At 40.8% G+C, this 17,810-nt stretch overlaps 1 protein-coding gene across 6 annotated transcripts in view; it reads right to left on the reverse strand.

Moving 5' to 3' along the window:
- Positions 1 to 7,724: 7,724 nt before the first annotated feature.
- EBF1 (EBF transcription factor 1) overlaps positions 7,725 to 17,810 on the reverse strand; it is a 376,035-nt gene continuing 365,949 nt past the window's right edge. For 3 of the 6 annotated variants that reach the window (XM_081317695.1, XM_081317694.1, XM_081317693.1), the window contains exons 15-17: positions 17,261 to 17,455; positions 16,911 to 16,979; positions 7,725 to 8,784 (exon numbers count right to left, since the gene is read on the reverse strand). In XM_081317695.1, the coding sequence (XP_081173821.1) occupies positions 16,912 to 16,979; positions 17,261 to 17,455 (263 nt within the window). In that variant the 3' untranslated portion in view covers positions 7,725 to 8,784; position 16,911. The remainder of the gene's footprint in view (positions 8,785 to 16,910; positions 16,980 to 17,260; positions 17,456 to 17,810) is intronic. The other 3 variants (XM_081317698.1, XM_081317697.1, XM_081317696.1) reach the window with 1 other exon arrangement.

The following is a 17,810-nucleotide window of genomic DNA, read 5'->3' on the forward strand; positions in this document are numbered from 1 at the left end:
CATGATTGCTAAGGGTGTATTCAGTTTTGAGTGAAGGGAACACATCACATCATGATTTCTAAGAATTCTATGGTCATTACAGTTCAAGCACTACTTTTAGAGAGAGACGTGGTGGCCAAGTGATTAGAATGCAGTATATTCTGCCGACTGCCAGGAGTTCAATCCTGACTGGCACAAGGTTGACTCAGCCTTCCAACCTTCTAAGGTTGATAAAATGAGGTCCCAGATTGTTGGGGGCAATACACTTACTCTGCAAACTGCTTAGAGAGGCTGTAAAGCACTTATGAAGCAGTATACAGTATATGTCTATGAGTTGAGGGAGATCGGGCCCCTGAGCTCAGGCTGGTGTATTTTAATGCCAGATCCATTGTGAATAAAGCTCCCCTCGTCCGAGATTTGATCGAGGAGGAACACGCGGATCTGGCATGCATTATGGAAACCTGGTTGGGCTCAGAGGGAGGTGTCCCTCTGACTGAGCTCTGCCCCCCAGGTTTCTGTGTGCTGCACCGGCCACGGGCTCAGGGCATGGGTGGGGGTGTGGCAGTGGTTATACGGGAGACCTTATACCCACGGGAGACCACTGTCGTACAGATTGGTGGGAGTGAGTCACTCCTCCTGAGGTGTGACTCTGGGGCTCAGTTGGGCTTGTTGCTGACATACCTGGTGCTCAGCTGTGTTGCAACGGCCCTGCCCGGGCTTCTTGACACCCTTTCAGGGTTGGTGGTTGAATTTCCCAGACTTATTGTTCTGGGCGATTTCAACCTTCCTTCCCTGGGCGGGTCGTCAGAGTTAGCTTCAGAGTTCATGGCCTCCATGACGGCCATGGACCTGACCCAAATAATTCAGGGTCCGACCCATGGAGGGGGTCACACTCTAGACCTGTTTTTTCTATCTGGGCAGTGGTTTGATGATCTGGGAGGGGGTTCGCCAACTACTGTCCCCCTGTCATGGTCCGATCATCATCTCCCACGGTTGGTCTTCCGATATGCTACCCCTCGCTGCTGGGCTGCGGAACCGACCAGGTGGTTCCGCCCCAGGTGCCTAATGGATCCAGAATGGTTCCAGACGGCGCTTGGGTCTATACCTATCTCCCTCACTCACAGCCCGGCCGATGCCTTGGTGGAGGCCTGGGAGAAGGCTGCCACCGAGGCACTCGACCGTGTTGTACCCTTGCGACCCCTGACCCAGTGCCGATCCCGATGGGCTCCATGGTTTTCTGTGGAGCTCCGGGAGATGAAGCATTGGAGATGGAGTCTGGAGAGCTGTTGGAGATCCAGCCGGTCTGAATCTGACCGATTGCAACTAAGATCTTTTACTAGGTCTAATCTCATGGCAATGAGGATGGCGAAGTCTAATTACTTCGCTGCCCTCATCGCGTCCGCAGATAATCGCCCGGCCGCCCTGTTTAGGGTGACTTGGTCCCTCCTTAATCAGGAGGTGAGGGAGGAGCCCTTACAGGGGCGGGCCGAGGAGTTTAGTCAGCATCTGGTGGACAAAATTGCTCAGATTTGGGCCGGTTTGGACTCTGACTGGGCAGAGTCTGATGTGGAGGAATCAAGCAGTCTTCAGAGTAGTATTATCTGGACTGAATTCGATCCTGTGACTCCTGATGAGGTGGACAAGATTATGGGGAGGCTGAGCTCTACCACCTGTTTACTGGACCTGTGCCCCTCCTGGCTGGTTTATTCAGCTCGGGAGGAGACACGAGGCTGGTTCCAGGCAGTGATATCTGCTTCTTTGAGGGAGGGTGTTTTCCCTGCCGCCTTGAAGGAGGCGGTGGTGAGACCCCTTCTCAAGAAGCCTGCCCTGGACCCAGCTATTCTGAATAACTATCATCTGGTCTCCAACCTTTGCTTTTTGGCAAAGGTTGTTGAGAGCATGGTAGCGCATCAGCTCCCTCTGTTGCTGGAGGAAACTGATTATCTTCACCCGTATCAGTCGGGCTTCAGGCCCGGGTACAGCACGGAGACAGCATTGGTCGCGCTGATGAATGATCTCTGGTGGGCTCAGGACAGGGGTTGTTCCTCTGTCCTAGTCCTATTAGACCTTTCAGCGGCTTTTGATACCATCGACCGTGGTATACTACTGCAACGTCTCAGGGGGTTGGGAGTGAGGGGCACTGTTTTATGGTGGTTCTCCTCCTACCTCCTAGGCCGTTTGCAGTCGGTGTTGACGGGAGGGCAGAGGTCTGCCCCGAGGCCTCTCATTTGTGGAGTCCCTCAGGGGTTGGTCCTCTCTCCCCTCGACGTGATGTCCTGTTGCCTGGAGGCAGTTCGGGTTTGGATGGGGAGAAAAAGGCTTCGACTCAATCCTGCCAAGACAGAGTGGCTGTGCATACTGGCATCTCAAGTGAACCATTTTTCTCCATCATTAATGATGGCGGGTGAGGTGTTACCCCCCGTTGATAGGGCTTGTAACTTGGGCATCCTCCTAGATTCACGGCTCAGTTTGGAAGATCACATAGGAGCCGTGACCAGGGGGGCTTTTGCCCAGGTTCGCCTGGTGCGCCAGTTACGGCCCTATCTGGACCGAGATGCCCTATGCACAGTCACTCATGCGCTCGTAATCTCCCGGTTAGACTACTGCAACGCTCTCTACATGGGGCTGCCCTTGAGGACCACTTGGAGGCTTCAGCTGGTGCAGAATGCAGCCGCATGAGTAGTAATGGGAGTTTCCCGATACTCTCATGTAACACCTCTTCTCAGCGAGCTGCATTGGCTTCCAGTTGCCCTCCGGGTTAGATTCAAGGTGCTGGTGATGACCTATAAAGCCCTAAATGGCATGGGTCCAGATTACCTTAGGGAGCACCTGCTGCCAGCATCAGCTTCCCATCGTCCTGTGAGCACCCACAGGGAGGGCCTCCTTAGGGTTCCGCCAGTTAGGGATTGTTGGCGGGTGATTCCCAGGGGGAGGGTGTTCTCTGTGGGCACACCCGCCCTTTGGAATGAACTACCGATGGAACTTCGGACTGCCCCCAACCTTTGCTCATTTCGCCGGGACCTCAAAACCTGGTTGTTTGAACTGTCTGGTCTGGACTGAGGGGTTTTAAATTAAGTTAATTTTAAATTTAAATTTTAACTTTGTCTTAATCCTGTGGGCTAGTATTAATTTAATTCTATTTTATCTTTCCTTTTTGTATTGTTTTAACTTGCCCTGTGAACCGCCCTGAGTCCTTCGGGAATAGGGCGGTATATTAAATAAATAAATAAATAAATAAATAAATAAATAAATAAATAAATAAATAATGCTGTTGCTATTTTCACTGGTCTTTTCCACAAATGTGCCTATCACAGGACTTTTTATTACTTCACTTAATAAGTTATAATTGGTAGTTGAGTGTTGAAAATTGATTTTCAAACAATAGTTCTTGATCTGAACATTTAGTATATTCTGCACATGTTTATCTAAGCAGTTCATAGATTAATAACATCTGGGATATCTGCAAGTGAATCTGAGAAAAAGACCAGTCCAAGATGCATTGCCACTTGAATTGGAAAACCACATAGTCGATTGGGGATTCAGGTACATTAAAAGCTCTATATAGACATCAGTGACTATCTTCATGGTCTGCCCCTTATTTCTGCTACCTGAACTATCTTTTCATCTGCTTGAAGCTCAACATGCTCCATTTTTGAAGTGAGAAGTTGCTTATCTGATTAAGGCTGGAATAAGCACAAGAATGTCTGAATTTGAAATTCCCGAACTTTGAGACTCAGATATAATATCCAGGATTAAGACTAAAGTTACATATGCATGTGTGCCTATGCACACACATGCACTCAAAGATTATTACTATAATATTCAATAAACTAAAATTATAGGTATAATATTCAACATACAATTATAGATATAATATTCAACACAGGCACTGCCCAATTATGTTCTACTAATAAAAAGAATAAAGCTGCATATAATTTATTTCCAAGATCTTGTAAGAAACAGAGAAGTATCAGAGTAAAAATACACTAATTCTGAATAGTGTGTTTTAGTTGTATGGTACTCATGAGAACAGGATCAAATCCTACTGAAGAGGATGCATGGTCTGAACTGAATTTTTCAGGAAGGAAATAGAGAGGAAAAGAAGTGATAGGCCTTATATAAATTAATCCTCCCAAGCCTTATTTATCTGATATAGGTAATTACAAACCAATTAGTTTAACATCTGTAACTGCTGAGTTGTTAGCAAGAATTATTAAGAAAAAATCATCAGTTATAAAGGCTTAGAAGACAAATCTGCATGTATTTTATGTAGGTAAGTCTTTTCCCTCTAACTTATCTTTAAAAGGTATCCACAAAACATAGATGTGGTAGAAGATGGAATATTATTATTATTATTTTAATCCTCTGACAAAGTCAATCATCAAAGGTTCCTGAGCAAATTCCGGTTATTTTATGGTTTGGAATGACACTAAGTAGTGCATACAGATTAATGTATAATGTCCAGAAGTTTGCTAACAAATTTCCTCTGTACAAAATATAACATAAAAATGAATAACAAAAATTATTCTTGGATTGGTGCACTTAAACTTGTTTATAAAGATGCCAAAGAGTTTGAGAGGGCAGTGAGTAATCAAAAGAGATTTTGCATGTGTGGTGGCTAATTCAAGGAAAATTCGAGTTCCTTGTGTGGTTGATGCAAAGGAAGAAGAGGAGAAAAATTCCATGGCAGAAAACATTAGAGATGGAGTGGAAATTACAAATACCTCCTTATAAATCTATAGTTGAATACACTTTAATATTCCATGAAATTCTCACCAAATCCACAGTTGTAAAGCTGGGGAAAAGAGGTGGAAAAGGGCAGCCAAAATGAGCAATTTTTTTAAAAAACAAAGACTAACTTTGGCACATGGGAACATTTAAGAAGAGTGATGGAGGGAAAGGGAAGAGATTGTACATAATCCAAGGAGTATATTCAATGTGTTTTTTCTCACCTTCATAGTATTAGAACTTGGGAGTCTCCATTGACAGTGACACACAAAGTACTTCAGGTCTGCTAAAAGGAAGTCTTCTTTGTTATACATAACTAAATTACATGGTCAGTCCTGATGCCACTAATTTCGACGGTTTTAAAGGAGGACTGGAGAAATTCATGGTGGACAAGTATATTGATAGTCTTGGCTTGAATCACAGGTAGCATACTTTTAATACCAGGCCAAAGAGCAACAGCTGAAGAGGGTGACCACCATCATCTCGTTTCCTGGAAAGCAGTTGGTGGTTTCTCATTTACGACACCAAATGCTGGAGAAAACATGCTTTGGCCTGAACCAAGAGGACTCTTATTCAGTCTGACAGTGCTTTAAAATGAAGCTATATCCTTCAATATATAGGGAAGTGTATATAAAGAATTCCTTAAGCATGAGGACAGCTATGCTGATCCTTCTGCTTGTCGAAATGTGTAAGAAGATACCTCAGAATATTATCTGTCAATCTATCTGAAAAGCAAGTCAAAACTCATGTGCCCATCCCCCTATTTTAGCTGCTTCATATTTTGCAGTAAAAGCCTACAAGGGGCAAATCAACCAATCATCATCAGTTGGCTTAGCAAAGCCAAAGGAATAAAATACTCAGCCAGGAGCTGCACTCACAGACAGGAAGTAACTTTAATTAAATAGTGTGAAAGTTGAAAAGTTTTTACAGCTTGAGTTTCTGCAAAATAATTATAACAATCTCTACAGTAGTTAGGTTCTTCTTCTCTAACAATAGAAATGTACAGCGTTTGTGTCTATTCCAAAAGATTCTGTAAGAAGTGAAAGGAAGATCGGTTCAGAGATGACTTCGTTTTAGAGGCAGTTGGCTACAATGGAGAGGAAGCAGACATCATTCTCACAGCCCAGCCAAGGTGAGAAATCACATTTTAAGTCTGAAACATGATCATTCCCACTTAAAGCCATATTCTGTAAAGAGTGGCATCTTTAAGAATGGACTTGGAACTCATCTATTCAGGGCAGGGAGTTAATTTAAAATATAACTTTTCTTTATCACACACTATAAATACTTGGAGAAAGAAAGAAAGTCTGTGTACTCTCACATGATCTTTGGAGGTCAAGGAAACAGGCTATACACATTCATGTAACTGTCTAAATAAAAATAATCTGTCTGACTGGGATTCCACGGAGGGCATCACTGGACAAAATATGGCTTTAATTTGATTACATTTGTGTGCCACTGTTACTTTAAGAATTAGAATAAATGTTTGGATTATAATGAAACAATACACTGATAATTCCTTATATTTTCTAGTTTAGGTGTGACTATGTTCTTGTTTTTCTGTGGGGAAAGAATATATTATGGATTTTTTTTCTTTCTCTCTCTCTCTCTCACACACTCTCTCTTTCCCACACCCACCCTCTTCCCTTTCCTGAAAGATCACACAGTGATATCTGAGTGAAATCCCTTGCAAAATTCATACAGGAAGCATGCACAGTTGCAGCATTGTTGCTTGTCTAGAAAAAAGTCACATTATCTTAAGGTAACAAAACAGTTCTTTTGTGCTTTTCAAAATCCTTTTTTTTTCAGAATGTTAGTGATGATTGACAGTTTTGATGCTCAGTACAATGTACAAGTGAAATGAATATGCTTTGCATTGTTAAGGCATCCAATCTGCTGGTTTATATTTATGGGAAAGACAGAGAAATATACAAGCAGACAAGAAAGAAAGTATTTTCATTAATTTCTATGAAGTTTCTCCCCATATTTAATGCACAAAAATGCGTCACTTCAAAGGGGAGAGATTCCATGCATATTAATAGAGTAAAACAGCTTTAGATTTTTTTAATAAGCCTCAAAAGCAAAGAATACTTTTTAAATCTACGTAACTAAATGCTATAAGAATAATATGCTACTTTTTTGCCATATATTGGGGGAAAAACTTATTAACTTAGAAATAATACAAAAATAGACAATGGCTTTGGTGAACTTAAAACAAAAATGGAAGCTTGGTTTAAAACAATTACTAAAAAAGTATAAATGAATTGCATTAAATCACATTTAAACAGCTAACACACTTGTGAATGAACAAACAAATTAGCACTTTTCACATAGCAAAATTACACAATAAAATAAAATGGGATGCTGCAGAGAAAAAGCAATGTACAAAGTTCAAAGTTAAATACATTATTTATATGGGTATTTTACAAAATTCTTCATTAAAAAAGCTTTATTTCTTTAATTCAATTTGCAAGCATGTGCAATCATAAAGGTAGTGAGCTCATTTTGCAAAATATGCAGTAATTCTTGTAGATTTGTGTGTGGTTGAAAATCTATCTTAAGACATTTCATTGTATAAATAGAACAATAATTTGGCCAAAAAAAATCTACAGTATTTATTTATAACTACATACAAAATGCCACAGCAAAGGGGAAAAAAACCCAAACAGATTATTTAATGAATGCATTTGTAAAGGTTTGTTGCATCTTTAACTAAGAACACTTTCCAAGTAATAAGAGATAAATTCCTGTAAATTGGGTGGTTTATTTTGCAACTGTGATAACTTACTGTGTTCTTCACCCTTTTTCTCCTATACATATTCTCAAAAAATGCAACCACTTGTTGCTTAAGAGATTATGTTGCAAACTGAAATTTTGCCTGATATAAAAACAACTGCAGCTCAAACCAGATATGCCCTTTTTCCTATGTGTGTGCTTCTGGACCATCCTCTGGAATGGCAGGATGAATCCTGTATCTTGTCCTCCCTCCCTCCCTCCCTCCCTCCCCCCCACAGCCCATTCTGAAATGAAAGATACAGGTATCAGGAAAGAAGCTTCTAGTAAAAAATATGCTCCAAAATGCACGGAATGGCTCACTTTTGTGCCTTTATCCTGTCCTATTTCAATGATATTTATAGAGAAAGACAGTATTTGGATTTAAGTTGGTTAAAAGCAAAAGACAGAGAGCCATGCTAATCGGATTTGCAGTTTTTAGCATTATATCCAGAGGCACTGGGTTTCCAAAGTAAAGATGGAAAATGCATGTCCATAGCTACACATATGCTTCCCCCCCGCCCCCGCCTTGCAGCATTTATGCCATCTTCTAAGTACAATGTTGTCAAAACAAGGTGTGGAAGGATTAAGGGGAAAAATAATTATGGCTTCTAAAATGAAATCTTTTTTTGTGTATGTGTATATGGTGTATCTTTATGTGTATGTTCACGTATCCCCTGACTGCAAATCACAGATGTATGTGCTGTTGTTGGTTAAAGTAATTATGAAAACAACCCTTACTGGCACAGCCATTAATTTTTCAAAGGAAAGAAAAACATCAATAATCCCTAACTGGCACTTTTACTTCTGTTCCATAGAAACTCATGTTATGTGTTGCCACTTTATTTCCCTTTAAGACAGCTTTTAAAAAAAACTACAACAAAGAAAAGTTCTCAAGTTGGCTTTTCATGTTTGTGCCTCTCCCTCCGGTTGTGACCTGTAAAAGAGAAAAGGTGACCAATAAAAACTGAAAAGACTGAAGCGTATTTTTTTCTCCAGGAGACAAATTTCTCTCCCAAGAACTTGGGATAGACAGCTCAAATTAACATCTTGCCCTTGCAGGCTCTGAGCAGATTTTGGAAATATTTTTCAAGGATAGCAATTTTTTTTTAAAAAAATTGTTGTGTGTTTTAAAACTTTGCAGTGATTGTGAGAGTCTTCCTTTTTCCTCGAAGAAAGGCCTGAGTTAAAAGTTCCTCTCTAGAACTTGGGTAGACTTTGTTCTGGAGCAGAATCCGAATCCTTCATTGGTCAATTCTTCAAGGCAATTCTTTCACATGGGAGGAACTATCATGCCAGATATAGCTATAAAGATAAGAAGGAATGAGACACAAAACCAAATCAGTTATGCCGTTTGGGGCAAGAAAAACAATTGTTTCAAATATTCAGTAGTAGATCATTCATCTGTGTTTCAACTCGGATGTACACATTATAATGGGTAAAAGCTTAGAAAGGAAGAATAATAGCTGATGTTAGGCAGTTAGTCCATTACTCTAGAACAGGGGTGTGAAACTGCCGGCCCATGGGCTGCTTTCATCATACTGAAGCCAAGCCCACCCCATTGCCGCCAATACAAACAGAGTTGCAATACATCGTGACACGTCGCGTGACATGGCGAGTTTGACACCTGTGCTCTAGAATCACTTATTTCAGATGTAAAACTCTAAAGTATTAAGCAAGTGTTTGGAAGGAAACTGCAATCTATCTGGATAGAAGTTGCATACAAGCAAATTAAAATTCTTAACGAAGCTCAGTCTATCAACCTCAATCCAAAGTTATTCAGCTGTTTGAATGTCAGAAATAACACCGGGCAATCCTTAAACTGATTGCAATATAAATTCTGATGAAGGAAAATTTAAAATAATGAAGTTATCGCTTGGAAAAGATTTACTTTTTAATCTTGTGGTTCTTCTTTCAATTTGCCAAATAGAGTTCTAAAATCAAGAGAAGGGTGTTGACCAACTGCATGCATAATACATAATTAGGATTTTCTGAAAAAGGAATTTTTGGAGATACCATGCAGAAAACTAAAAATTATTTCACAGCTATAAATAACAATTGTCTATAAACTGTTGCCAGTTTGAAAACTGGTAATAAATAATAAAAAGTTTTTCATCTCTAACTGCTACTTAAATAAAAAAAACCTTCAAGAATCTAGAATTTTTCCAATTTCATACAATAGCAGATGGACCACTGGTAGGGCATGAAAATTGTTCCCTTTCCTATTGTTATTATCCTTTCTTGTATTTGATTTATTTTCTCTTCATATCTTTTATTCATGTAAAGATATATCCCTGCTCAATGCAGTTGCATCATAATGTTCTACATGTCTAAGAAATGGGGGTTATTTGAAACAAATAGTTTTAAAGATTTCACATTGTATTTCTTTACAGACTAACCAAGGTACAACTTTCAAAAGAAAGCAGTTTGAAAGAATTCTGATTTCAACAGGATTGGCTCACATTCATTATTACAATAGATATATTTCATTTTGCAAAGAAGCAGGTCTGTGCATTACGCTAGGAGAAATCTGCAGGAGATAATCTGGACTCACCTATTCCATGCAATATGAAAAATGACCTACTGCAAGCAACTATGTCATTGCCACTGGCATTCACACATGGCTCGTGATGATGCTGTGACAGAGCTGTCTTTTAAAGTGCCATAAAGGGATATGGTAAATTCTGGACTTTAGACTGATGTCTTTCAAAGCTACATAGGTTAGAGCCATCCTCTTAAACATCTGGGCAAATGATATCTTGGGGAGGAATTCAAACCCATGGCTGCTTCTAATTCTTGTATTTTTACTTACATCTACAATAATTTGATAAGAACCAAGCCCAAATGAAAGGTGATGTTTTTTTCCACAGACATCACCATATGTGTATGAATTGCAAGACTAATCAGCAACAAAAATCAGCAGTTTAGGTGAATGGCAACAGATAAATAAAATATGAGGAGACAAGAAAGCAAAATATATCTAAACTTTTGGAATCAAGCATGCTAAATGTGTGACTTATTCTGATAGTGTAGTAAACATTCCCTTTGAAAGTAGAGTCTCCCTTCTTCAAGACTACTTTTCAAATGCTTGGCATGAAGGATATAGTCTTTATAGCAGAAAACTTTCTAACTTTTCCTGACTTTGTGATCTGATTAAGAATTCTTGGGTGATAAGTTTCCAGGTTGCATTTTGAGCTATCTTTAAATGCTAAATCTTTAAATTGTTTTAATAATAGAAAGTACTGGCTGCTAAATGCTGAAATTTAATATGTAAGCTGTTTTATTACTTAACGGTTGGAAGATTTTATTAAAGAATTGTGGATAGATATATTCTGTGGCCAAATTAATACTTCTAAGTCCAGATATGATTAATAACTGCAAGAGTTTGAGGTTTTACATCATACTGATGGTCCTTGGTTAAGGACTCAGCAAATCTTCAAACTTCCAGTGGTGCTAAACAGGGGGATTTATGACTGATCCTCAAAGTTATGGCTGCTATAGTGTTACATGGTCATATGATTTCAATTTGTGACCTTTCTTGCTAACTTCCAACATGTAAATGGGGAAACCAGCAGGAAATCAAAAGTCTCATGTGTCTTACTTAACAAACTACATAATCCTTGCTTAACTGGGGACTTCTGAAATTGTTATTGCTGAGTGACATGATCATGTGGTGTCACGTTTACAACTGCATTGCTTAGAGATATTCTTTTTTCAGACATTGTTATCAATTTTCATTGAAATGAATTGGTTTCTTTTTTTTTTTGAAGGACAAGAAAATTTCAGCAAAGTGGATTATTATGCAGGTTTCTGGCATTTACTTTAGTTTTAATGTGGTAGATAAGACCACCTTGATTTCCATTCATCTCGCCAGCAGTCTTCATTTTCTTTGGTTTCCCGTAGTTCAATAAATCAATATTCTGATTCCTATTCAAATGCTTAGTTCTATCACAGTTAATTGGCAATAACAGTATATATAAATTGGCACACATCAGATAGGTTTCTTTAGATTTCCAATTACATGAGGTTCAGCTGCAGTTTATCCTTTCGACTCTTTCATTGATGTCTCAAGTGTTTTTGCAGCAAGCAGAAGTCTAGGCAGGTGAGAGCAGGGACAGAAGCAGCAAGATGGTTGTAAAATGTAAAAGATGGTTGCAAAACACACTTAACCGTCCTGCTTAGCAATAGAAATTTTGGGCTCAATTGTGGTCGTAAGTCGAGGACTACCTGTACAATTTCCAAAATGCTTTTTAGATACACTCAATTTGGAATTTTGAGATTGGGATTGGGATTTGTCAATGTTATCTGGGAAGAGTTTGATTCTGTGACCCCTGATGAAGTGGACAGGATTATGGGGAGGCTGAGCTCCTCCACATGTTTGTTGGACCCGTGCCCTTCCTGGCTGGTTTATGCAGCTAGGGAGAGGACACGAGGCTGGCTCCAGGCGGTTATATCTGCTTCTCTGAGTGAGGGTTATTTCCCCACCATCTTGAAGGAGGCGGTGGTGAGACCTCTCCTCAAGAAGCCTGCCCTGGACCCAGCTGTTTTGAACAACTTTCGTCCAGTCTCCAACCTTCGCTTTCTTGCGAAGGTTGTTGAGAGTGTGGTGGCGCATCAGCTCCCTCTAGTCCTGGATGAAGCGGATTATCTGGACCCCTACCAATCGGGTTTCAGGCCCGGGTACAGCACGGAGACGACATTGGTCGCTCTGGTGAATGATCTCTGGAGGGCGCGGGATAGGGGATATTCCTCTGTCCTAGTCCTATTAGACCTCTCAGCGGCTTTCGATACCATCGACCATGGTATCTTGCTGCGGCGTCTCAGGGGATTGGGAGTGGGAGGCACAGTTCTTCAGTGGTTCTCTTCCTATCTCCTGGGACGCTCGCAGTCGGTGTTGGCAGGGGGGCAGAGATCGGCCCCTAGGTCTCTCGTTTGTGGAGTTCCTCAGGGGTCGGTTCTCTCGCCTCTCTTGTTCAACATCTATATGAAACCGCTGGGTGAGATCATTCGTGGTTTTGGAGTTGGGTGTCATCAGTATGCCGATGATACCCAACTTTTCTTTTCGACCCCAAACCACCCCAGTGATGCCCTCGCCGTGATGTCCCGTTGCCTGGAGGCGGTTCGGGTCTGGATGGGGAGGAACAGACTTCAACTCAACCCTGACAAGACTGAGTGGCTGTGCATTCCGGCATCCCGGGACATTCAAAATGTTCCATCTCTTTCTATGGGGGGTGAGCTCTTACCCCCCGTGGATAGGGCTCGCAACTTGGGAGTCCTCCTAGATTCACGGCTTACCCTGGAAGATCATATAGTGGCCGTGACTAGGGGGGCTTTCGCCCAGGTTCGCCTGGTGCGCCAGTTGCGGCCCTATCTGAACCGGGATGCCCTGTGTACGGTCACTCATGCGCTCGTGACCTCTCGCCTTGACTACTGTAATGCTCTCTACATGGGGCTTCCCTTGAAGACCACTCGGAGGCTCCAACTGGTACAGAATGCGGCCGCGAGAGTTGTCTTGGGAGTTTCCCGGTGCTCCCATGTTACACCTTTGCTCCGCGAGCTGCATTGGTTACCAGTTGTCTTTCGGGTGAGGTTCAAGGTGTTGGTTACGATCTTTAAGTCCCTACATGGCATGGGTCCGGGATACCTCAGGGACCACCTGCTGCCGGCATCGATTCCCCTCCGCCCTGTGCGTTCCCACAGAGAGGGCCTCCTCAGGGTGCCGCCAGTCAGGGAATGCCGACTGGTGGCCCCCAGGGGGAGGGCCTTCTCTGTGGGCGCTCCGGCATTATGGAATCAACTGCCGGTGGAGCTCCGGATGGCACCAGACCTCCGAACTTTCCGTCGGGGCCTGAAGACCCACCTGTTTGAAATAGCTGGTCTGGCCTGATGGGGGATTATGGGTTTTTAATTGTTTTTTAAATTTGTATTACTGTTTTAATTGGGCATGGGTTTAATCCTTTTTTAATTTTTGTATTGTCTTTTTTATATATGCCCTGTGAACCGCCCTGAGTCCCTACCAAGGAGAAGGGCGGTATATAAATCAAATAAACTATAACTATAACTATAACACATCTAAAGTACATGTATCAGGGACGCGGTGGCTCAGTGGGTTAGGACGCTGAGCTTGTCGATCAGAAGGTCGGCAGTTTGGCGGGTCGAATCCCGAGTGCCGCGTAACAGAGTGAGCGCCTGTTACTCGTCCCAGCTTCTGCCAACCTAGCAATTCGAAAGCACGTAAAAATGCAAGTAGAAAAATAGGGACCGCTACAGTGGGAAGGTAACAGTGTTCCGTGCGCCTTTGGCGTCTAGTCATGCCGGCCACATGACCACGGAGACGTCCTCGGACAAGCGCTGGCTCTTCGGCTTTGAAACGGAGATGAGCACCGGCCCCTAGAGTTGGAAACGACTAGCACGCACGTGCGGGGGAACCTTTACCTTTTTTAAAGTACATGTACTGTAGATGGGCAGGGCTAATTATATTTTACTGCCATCTCTGAGGTGTCTTTGGTTTCTTTCTTTCTTTCTTTCTTTCTTTCTTTCTTTCTTTCTTTCTTTCTTTCTTTCTTTCTTTCTTTCTTGTCTTTCTTTTGCCATTGTTAAAAAGCTTGCAGCTTCAAGATCAACACACATTTAGCTGTGATTCTTTTTTCTATTTTTTTCCCATGCTTTTTTTAGTACAAGGCAGTTCTCCTTGGTCCTTTTAGCCAAGGGGATGCTTTTCAATTTAAGCTTTGTGTCCTATAGATTAGTGAATAAGTTGGAGATGAATCTTAATTTGCTTTAGCTCTTCTCTTTCTTGTTCAATTCCTGTGCATATTCCATTTACCAAAATGAAATGCGCATTGGATTTGTTTTCCATACCTTCTGTTCTTGAAGGGGAAACAATCCAATGACTAGGCTTTAGCCTTAGGATCTGTCTGTGTCTAATGCAGTGGATGTTGCATTTGTCTCTAAGAACAGTAAGTCCTTTCTGTTTATAGTATGAATGAGCATGTGTCAGTAACCCTTGATTCCCAGAGGTGTTTCAGGCATCAGGGGATTGTAAGACCCTTCTTGACTAAGTGAGCATGAAATGAAATTTTATAATAATCAATGTATGAGGGCAATTCGGAAATAAACCTCTGTTTGGTTATCAGTGGCAGACACTCGCAGATACAGAACTTTTATTATGCACGTTAGAAAACTACAACATTACATTACTTTTCAACATAGTCACCATTCAAATTGAGACACTTGCCATAGCATCTTACAAGGTTTGAAATTCTTTAGTAGTAGTCATTTGGCACCAAATCTGGGCTATGGGGGTGTGTGATCAAAAACATCAAAACAGAATTACTTCAAAGGTTCTTGGGTGTGTCTAGCGGTGTATGGACTAGCATTATCATGAACCAACACCACACCGGAAGTGGTGCCATAGAAAATCGCACCAAATGTGAAGATGCCAAAGGAGTACTGCTAGTGAAGTTCATGGAGTGTGGTTCGATCATCCATTCAGAAGTCTACTGTGAAACATTACAAAAACTCAGACGAGCCATCCATAACAAGTGTCGGGGTATACTGACTTCGGGTGTGGTGTTGGTTCACGATAATGCTCGCCCACACACCACTAGATGCACCTAAGAACTTTTGAAGAAGTTCCATTGGGATGTTTTTCATCCCCCACCCCCCATAGCCCAGATTTGGTTCTGAGTGACCACTACTAAGGAATTTCAAATCTTGTAAGACGTTATGACAAGTGCCTCAGTTTAAATGGTGATTATGTCAAAAAGTATGTAATGTTGTAGTTTTCTAATGTGTATAATAAAAGTTCTATATCTGTGTCTGTCATTGATTACCAAATGAAGGTTTATTTCCAAATTGCCTTCATAGACTAAAACCTCCAGAAAGCAATTTTTGAATCTTCAGAGTTATAAATGTCATCTATTTGCCTAACCTGTTTATTCTATTTTCATGTGGATAATCTCAAAAGGCCTCTCACATTTCAAAGTGTTACATTTTATCCTCACTGCCCTGGAATTAAAAGAAATATTTACACAAACAAGTCCTTTTGTTTGGAAAATGAGAGTGAGGTCAAGATTCAAAAAGGCAAGGAAATAGATCTCAAACTCCAAGGGAGTTGCTAATACATTTATGCAAAGAGCAGTATCCTTATTCTATTTTGTTTATTAAAGTGAAGGAAATTTCAAAAACAAATATGATCGCCTTAAAAAAAAAACCAGAAAGAAATTGCACTCTGTTAAGGTAGGTTGCTGAAGAAGATCCTTGAATCTTAGCATTAATGTTCTGAATTTAAACTACTACTCTGTTAGGATTTGAGGAATGTCTATAATGGATGTCTTCAGATATGTTTGTTATGCCATGATGTGCTGGGTCTAATTTTTACTAAAAATAATTCATGGGAAAAAGTAGCAAGATGTATTTGCATTTAATAATGCCATTTTGGACTGAAGGAGGGAAGGAAGGAAAGTCAATTTTCAATTTGTCTTTAGGAAGGACAATTGGAGAATTGTTTCTTGACTATTTTTGGAAATTATTTAATCTATTTCAGCAGTGTAGAAATTTTGTACAAAAAGCTAGGAAGCAGCAGGTTAAACAAATGCAGTAAAACATATTTTTGTAGTGGATTTACTAATGCATATATTGATTGCATTATTCTTTTTAAAAAGTGTTATCACATATAACACTGACATATTCTGAACTTCAAAGAATTATCTGTTTCTCACATAAATACATACCCACCCTATTTAAAAATCTTTACTGGTGGCCTGATCACATGAACGAAAGAATAAATGCCTATTGGAGCCCATCACAATGGAAATTTCTCATTATCTCAGCCTGACTTTATTTAAATGTAGTTATGAAGTTCATATATATCCAATTTGATGAATGAAGTTGTTTGCTTTAAAGTTCCCTAAATGTTATTATAATTGTCAGGAAATACTCTGCTTGTCTGTTAATGTTGGGGTTCCATGAAAGACAAAAATGTTTTTCTACAAATGAAAAAGAACAGTGGAAAGCATGATATTAAAAATGTTCTCCCCTTTGATGAATCATGTTAACAATTTCCTGAATTTGACACATAGATATGTTGGAAATCCATGTTTGCATAAATTGCAAAGGTATGCTGAGAGGAAGGCATCAGTTAAAATCTTTTGGATGGAATAGAAATGAAAACAGCTGAATAGATTTTCAAGATGGCAGGTATTGTTTGCATGTGGAAGTGGGTTATTGCATTAATCATGGAAAAATAAGAAGTCTGGTAACTTTATACAACACATAATGTGCCACCTTTACTTAGTGATATGCTATCACATGCAATCTGATTTCTGTGATACCTTCATAAACAGTGCTGCTCTTAGTATAGGTGGTGGACATGTCAAAGGGGAAAAAAACAAAATTAAAAGAAAGGAAGGGAAGTTTGACTAACGTACTTCAGGAGAAGGCCAGACCCTGGAGAGACCCTGCAGTGGAGTACTTGCTAGAGTCCACAAAAGACTGGTCTGATAAAAGACAACAACAAGGAATAAGAAAGGGAAGAAAGAGAAAGGCTGGTATTAGTAAGCTGCAATACACTCATTTTACGCAAACACTCAGACCTGTGCTTTTAAGACACAGCATTTCAGTTCAATAGGGCAATAATGATTGGCTGTGAGGGAACAAGGGTGAGAAACAACCATGCAATGGAATCTCCCCATGTAGACAAATGAAAGTCCATCACCCTTTTCATACTCATCTCCACCCTGCCCATGCTGACACAAGCAGCATGCCCAGACTGGCCTACCTTGCAGGCTATTCCCATTGGTGCTGGTACAGGTGGGGGGAGGGGACGTCTGTGGTCTGACAACAGGAGCAAAAGCACTCTTCTGTTTCACTGCTGAGACCATATTGGCTGGTGAGAAGGAGAAGATCCCAGAGGAGCTGCTACAATTAGAAGGGAGACTAGTAGAGGATGCCATGGTTGGACTGGATGGCACAACTAGAAGAAAACAAGACGAGAGAAGAATTATTCTTTTCAAGACCATAGATTAACTGGAGTATTTCATTTATCTATTTGCAAGGTATTTGCAAGGCTCCCTTAATGATGTCCAGAATGACTGATGTTTCACTCATTTCAAAACGGAGTGTCCCTTCTGAGAGTCCTTCGTTGCAGAGGAACACCTAAGGTCATGGGGGAAGGAAGCAGAATGTGACTTGTTCTCAGACACAAGTGTCTCAGGATTGCTGAGATTAGGCTAAACAGCACATTTATGTATTTTAGCTTTAAGGACAAGTTTGTGCAGCACAAACTTGGTCACAATTCTGTGGAAGTAATTTCTAAGGTGCTCTTGAAA

The sequence above is a fragment of the Vipera berus genome (genome assembly GCF_964194415.1).
Source record: "Vipera berus genome assembly, chromosome: 2".
Lineage (NCBI taxonomy): Eukaryota > Metazoa > Chordata > Lepidosauria > Squamata > Viperidae > Vipera > Vipera berus.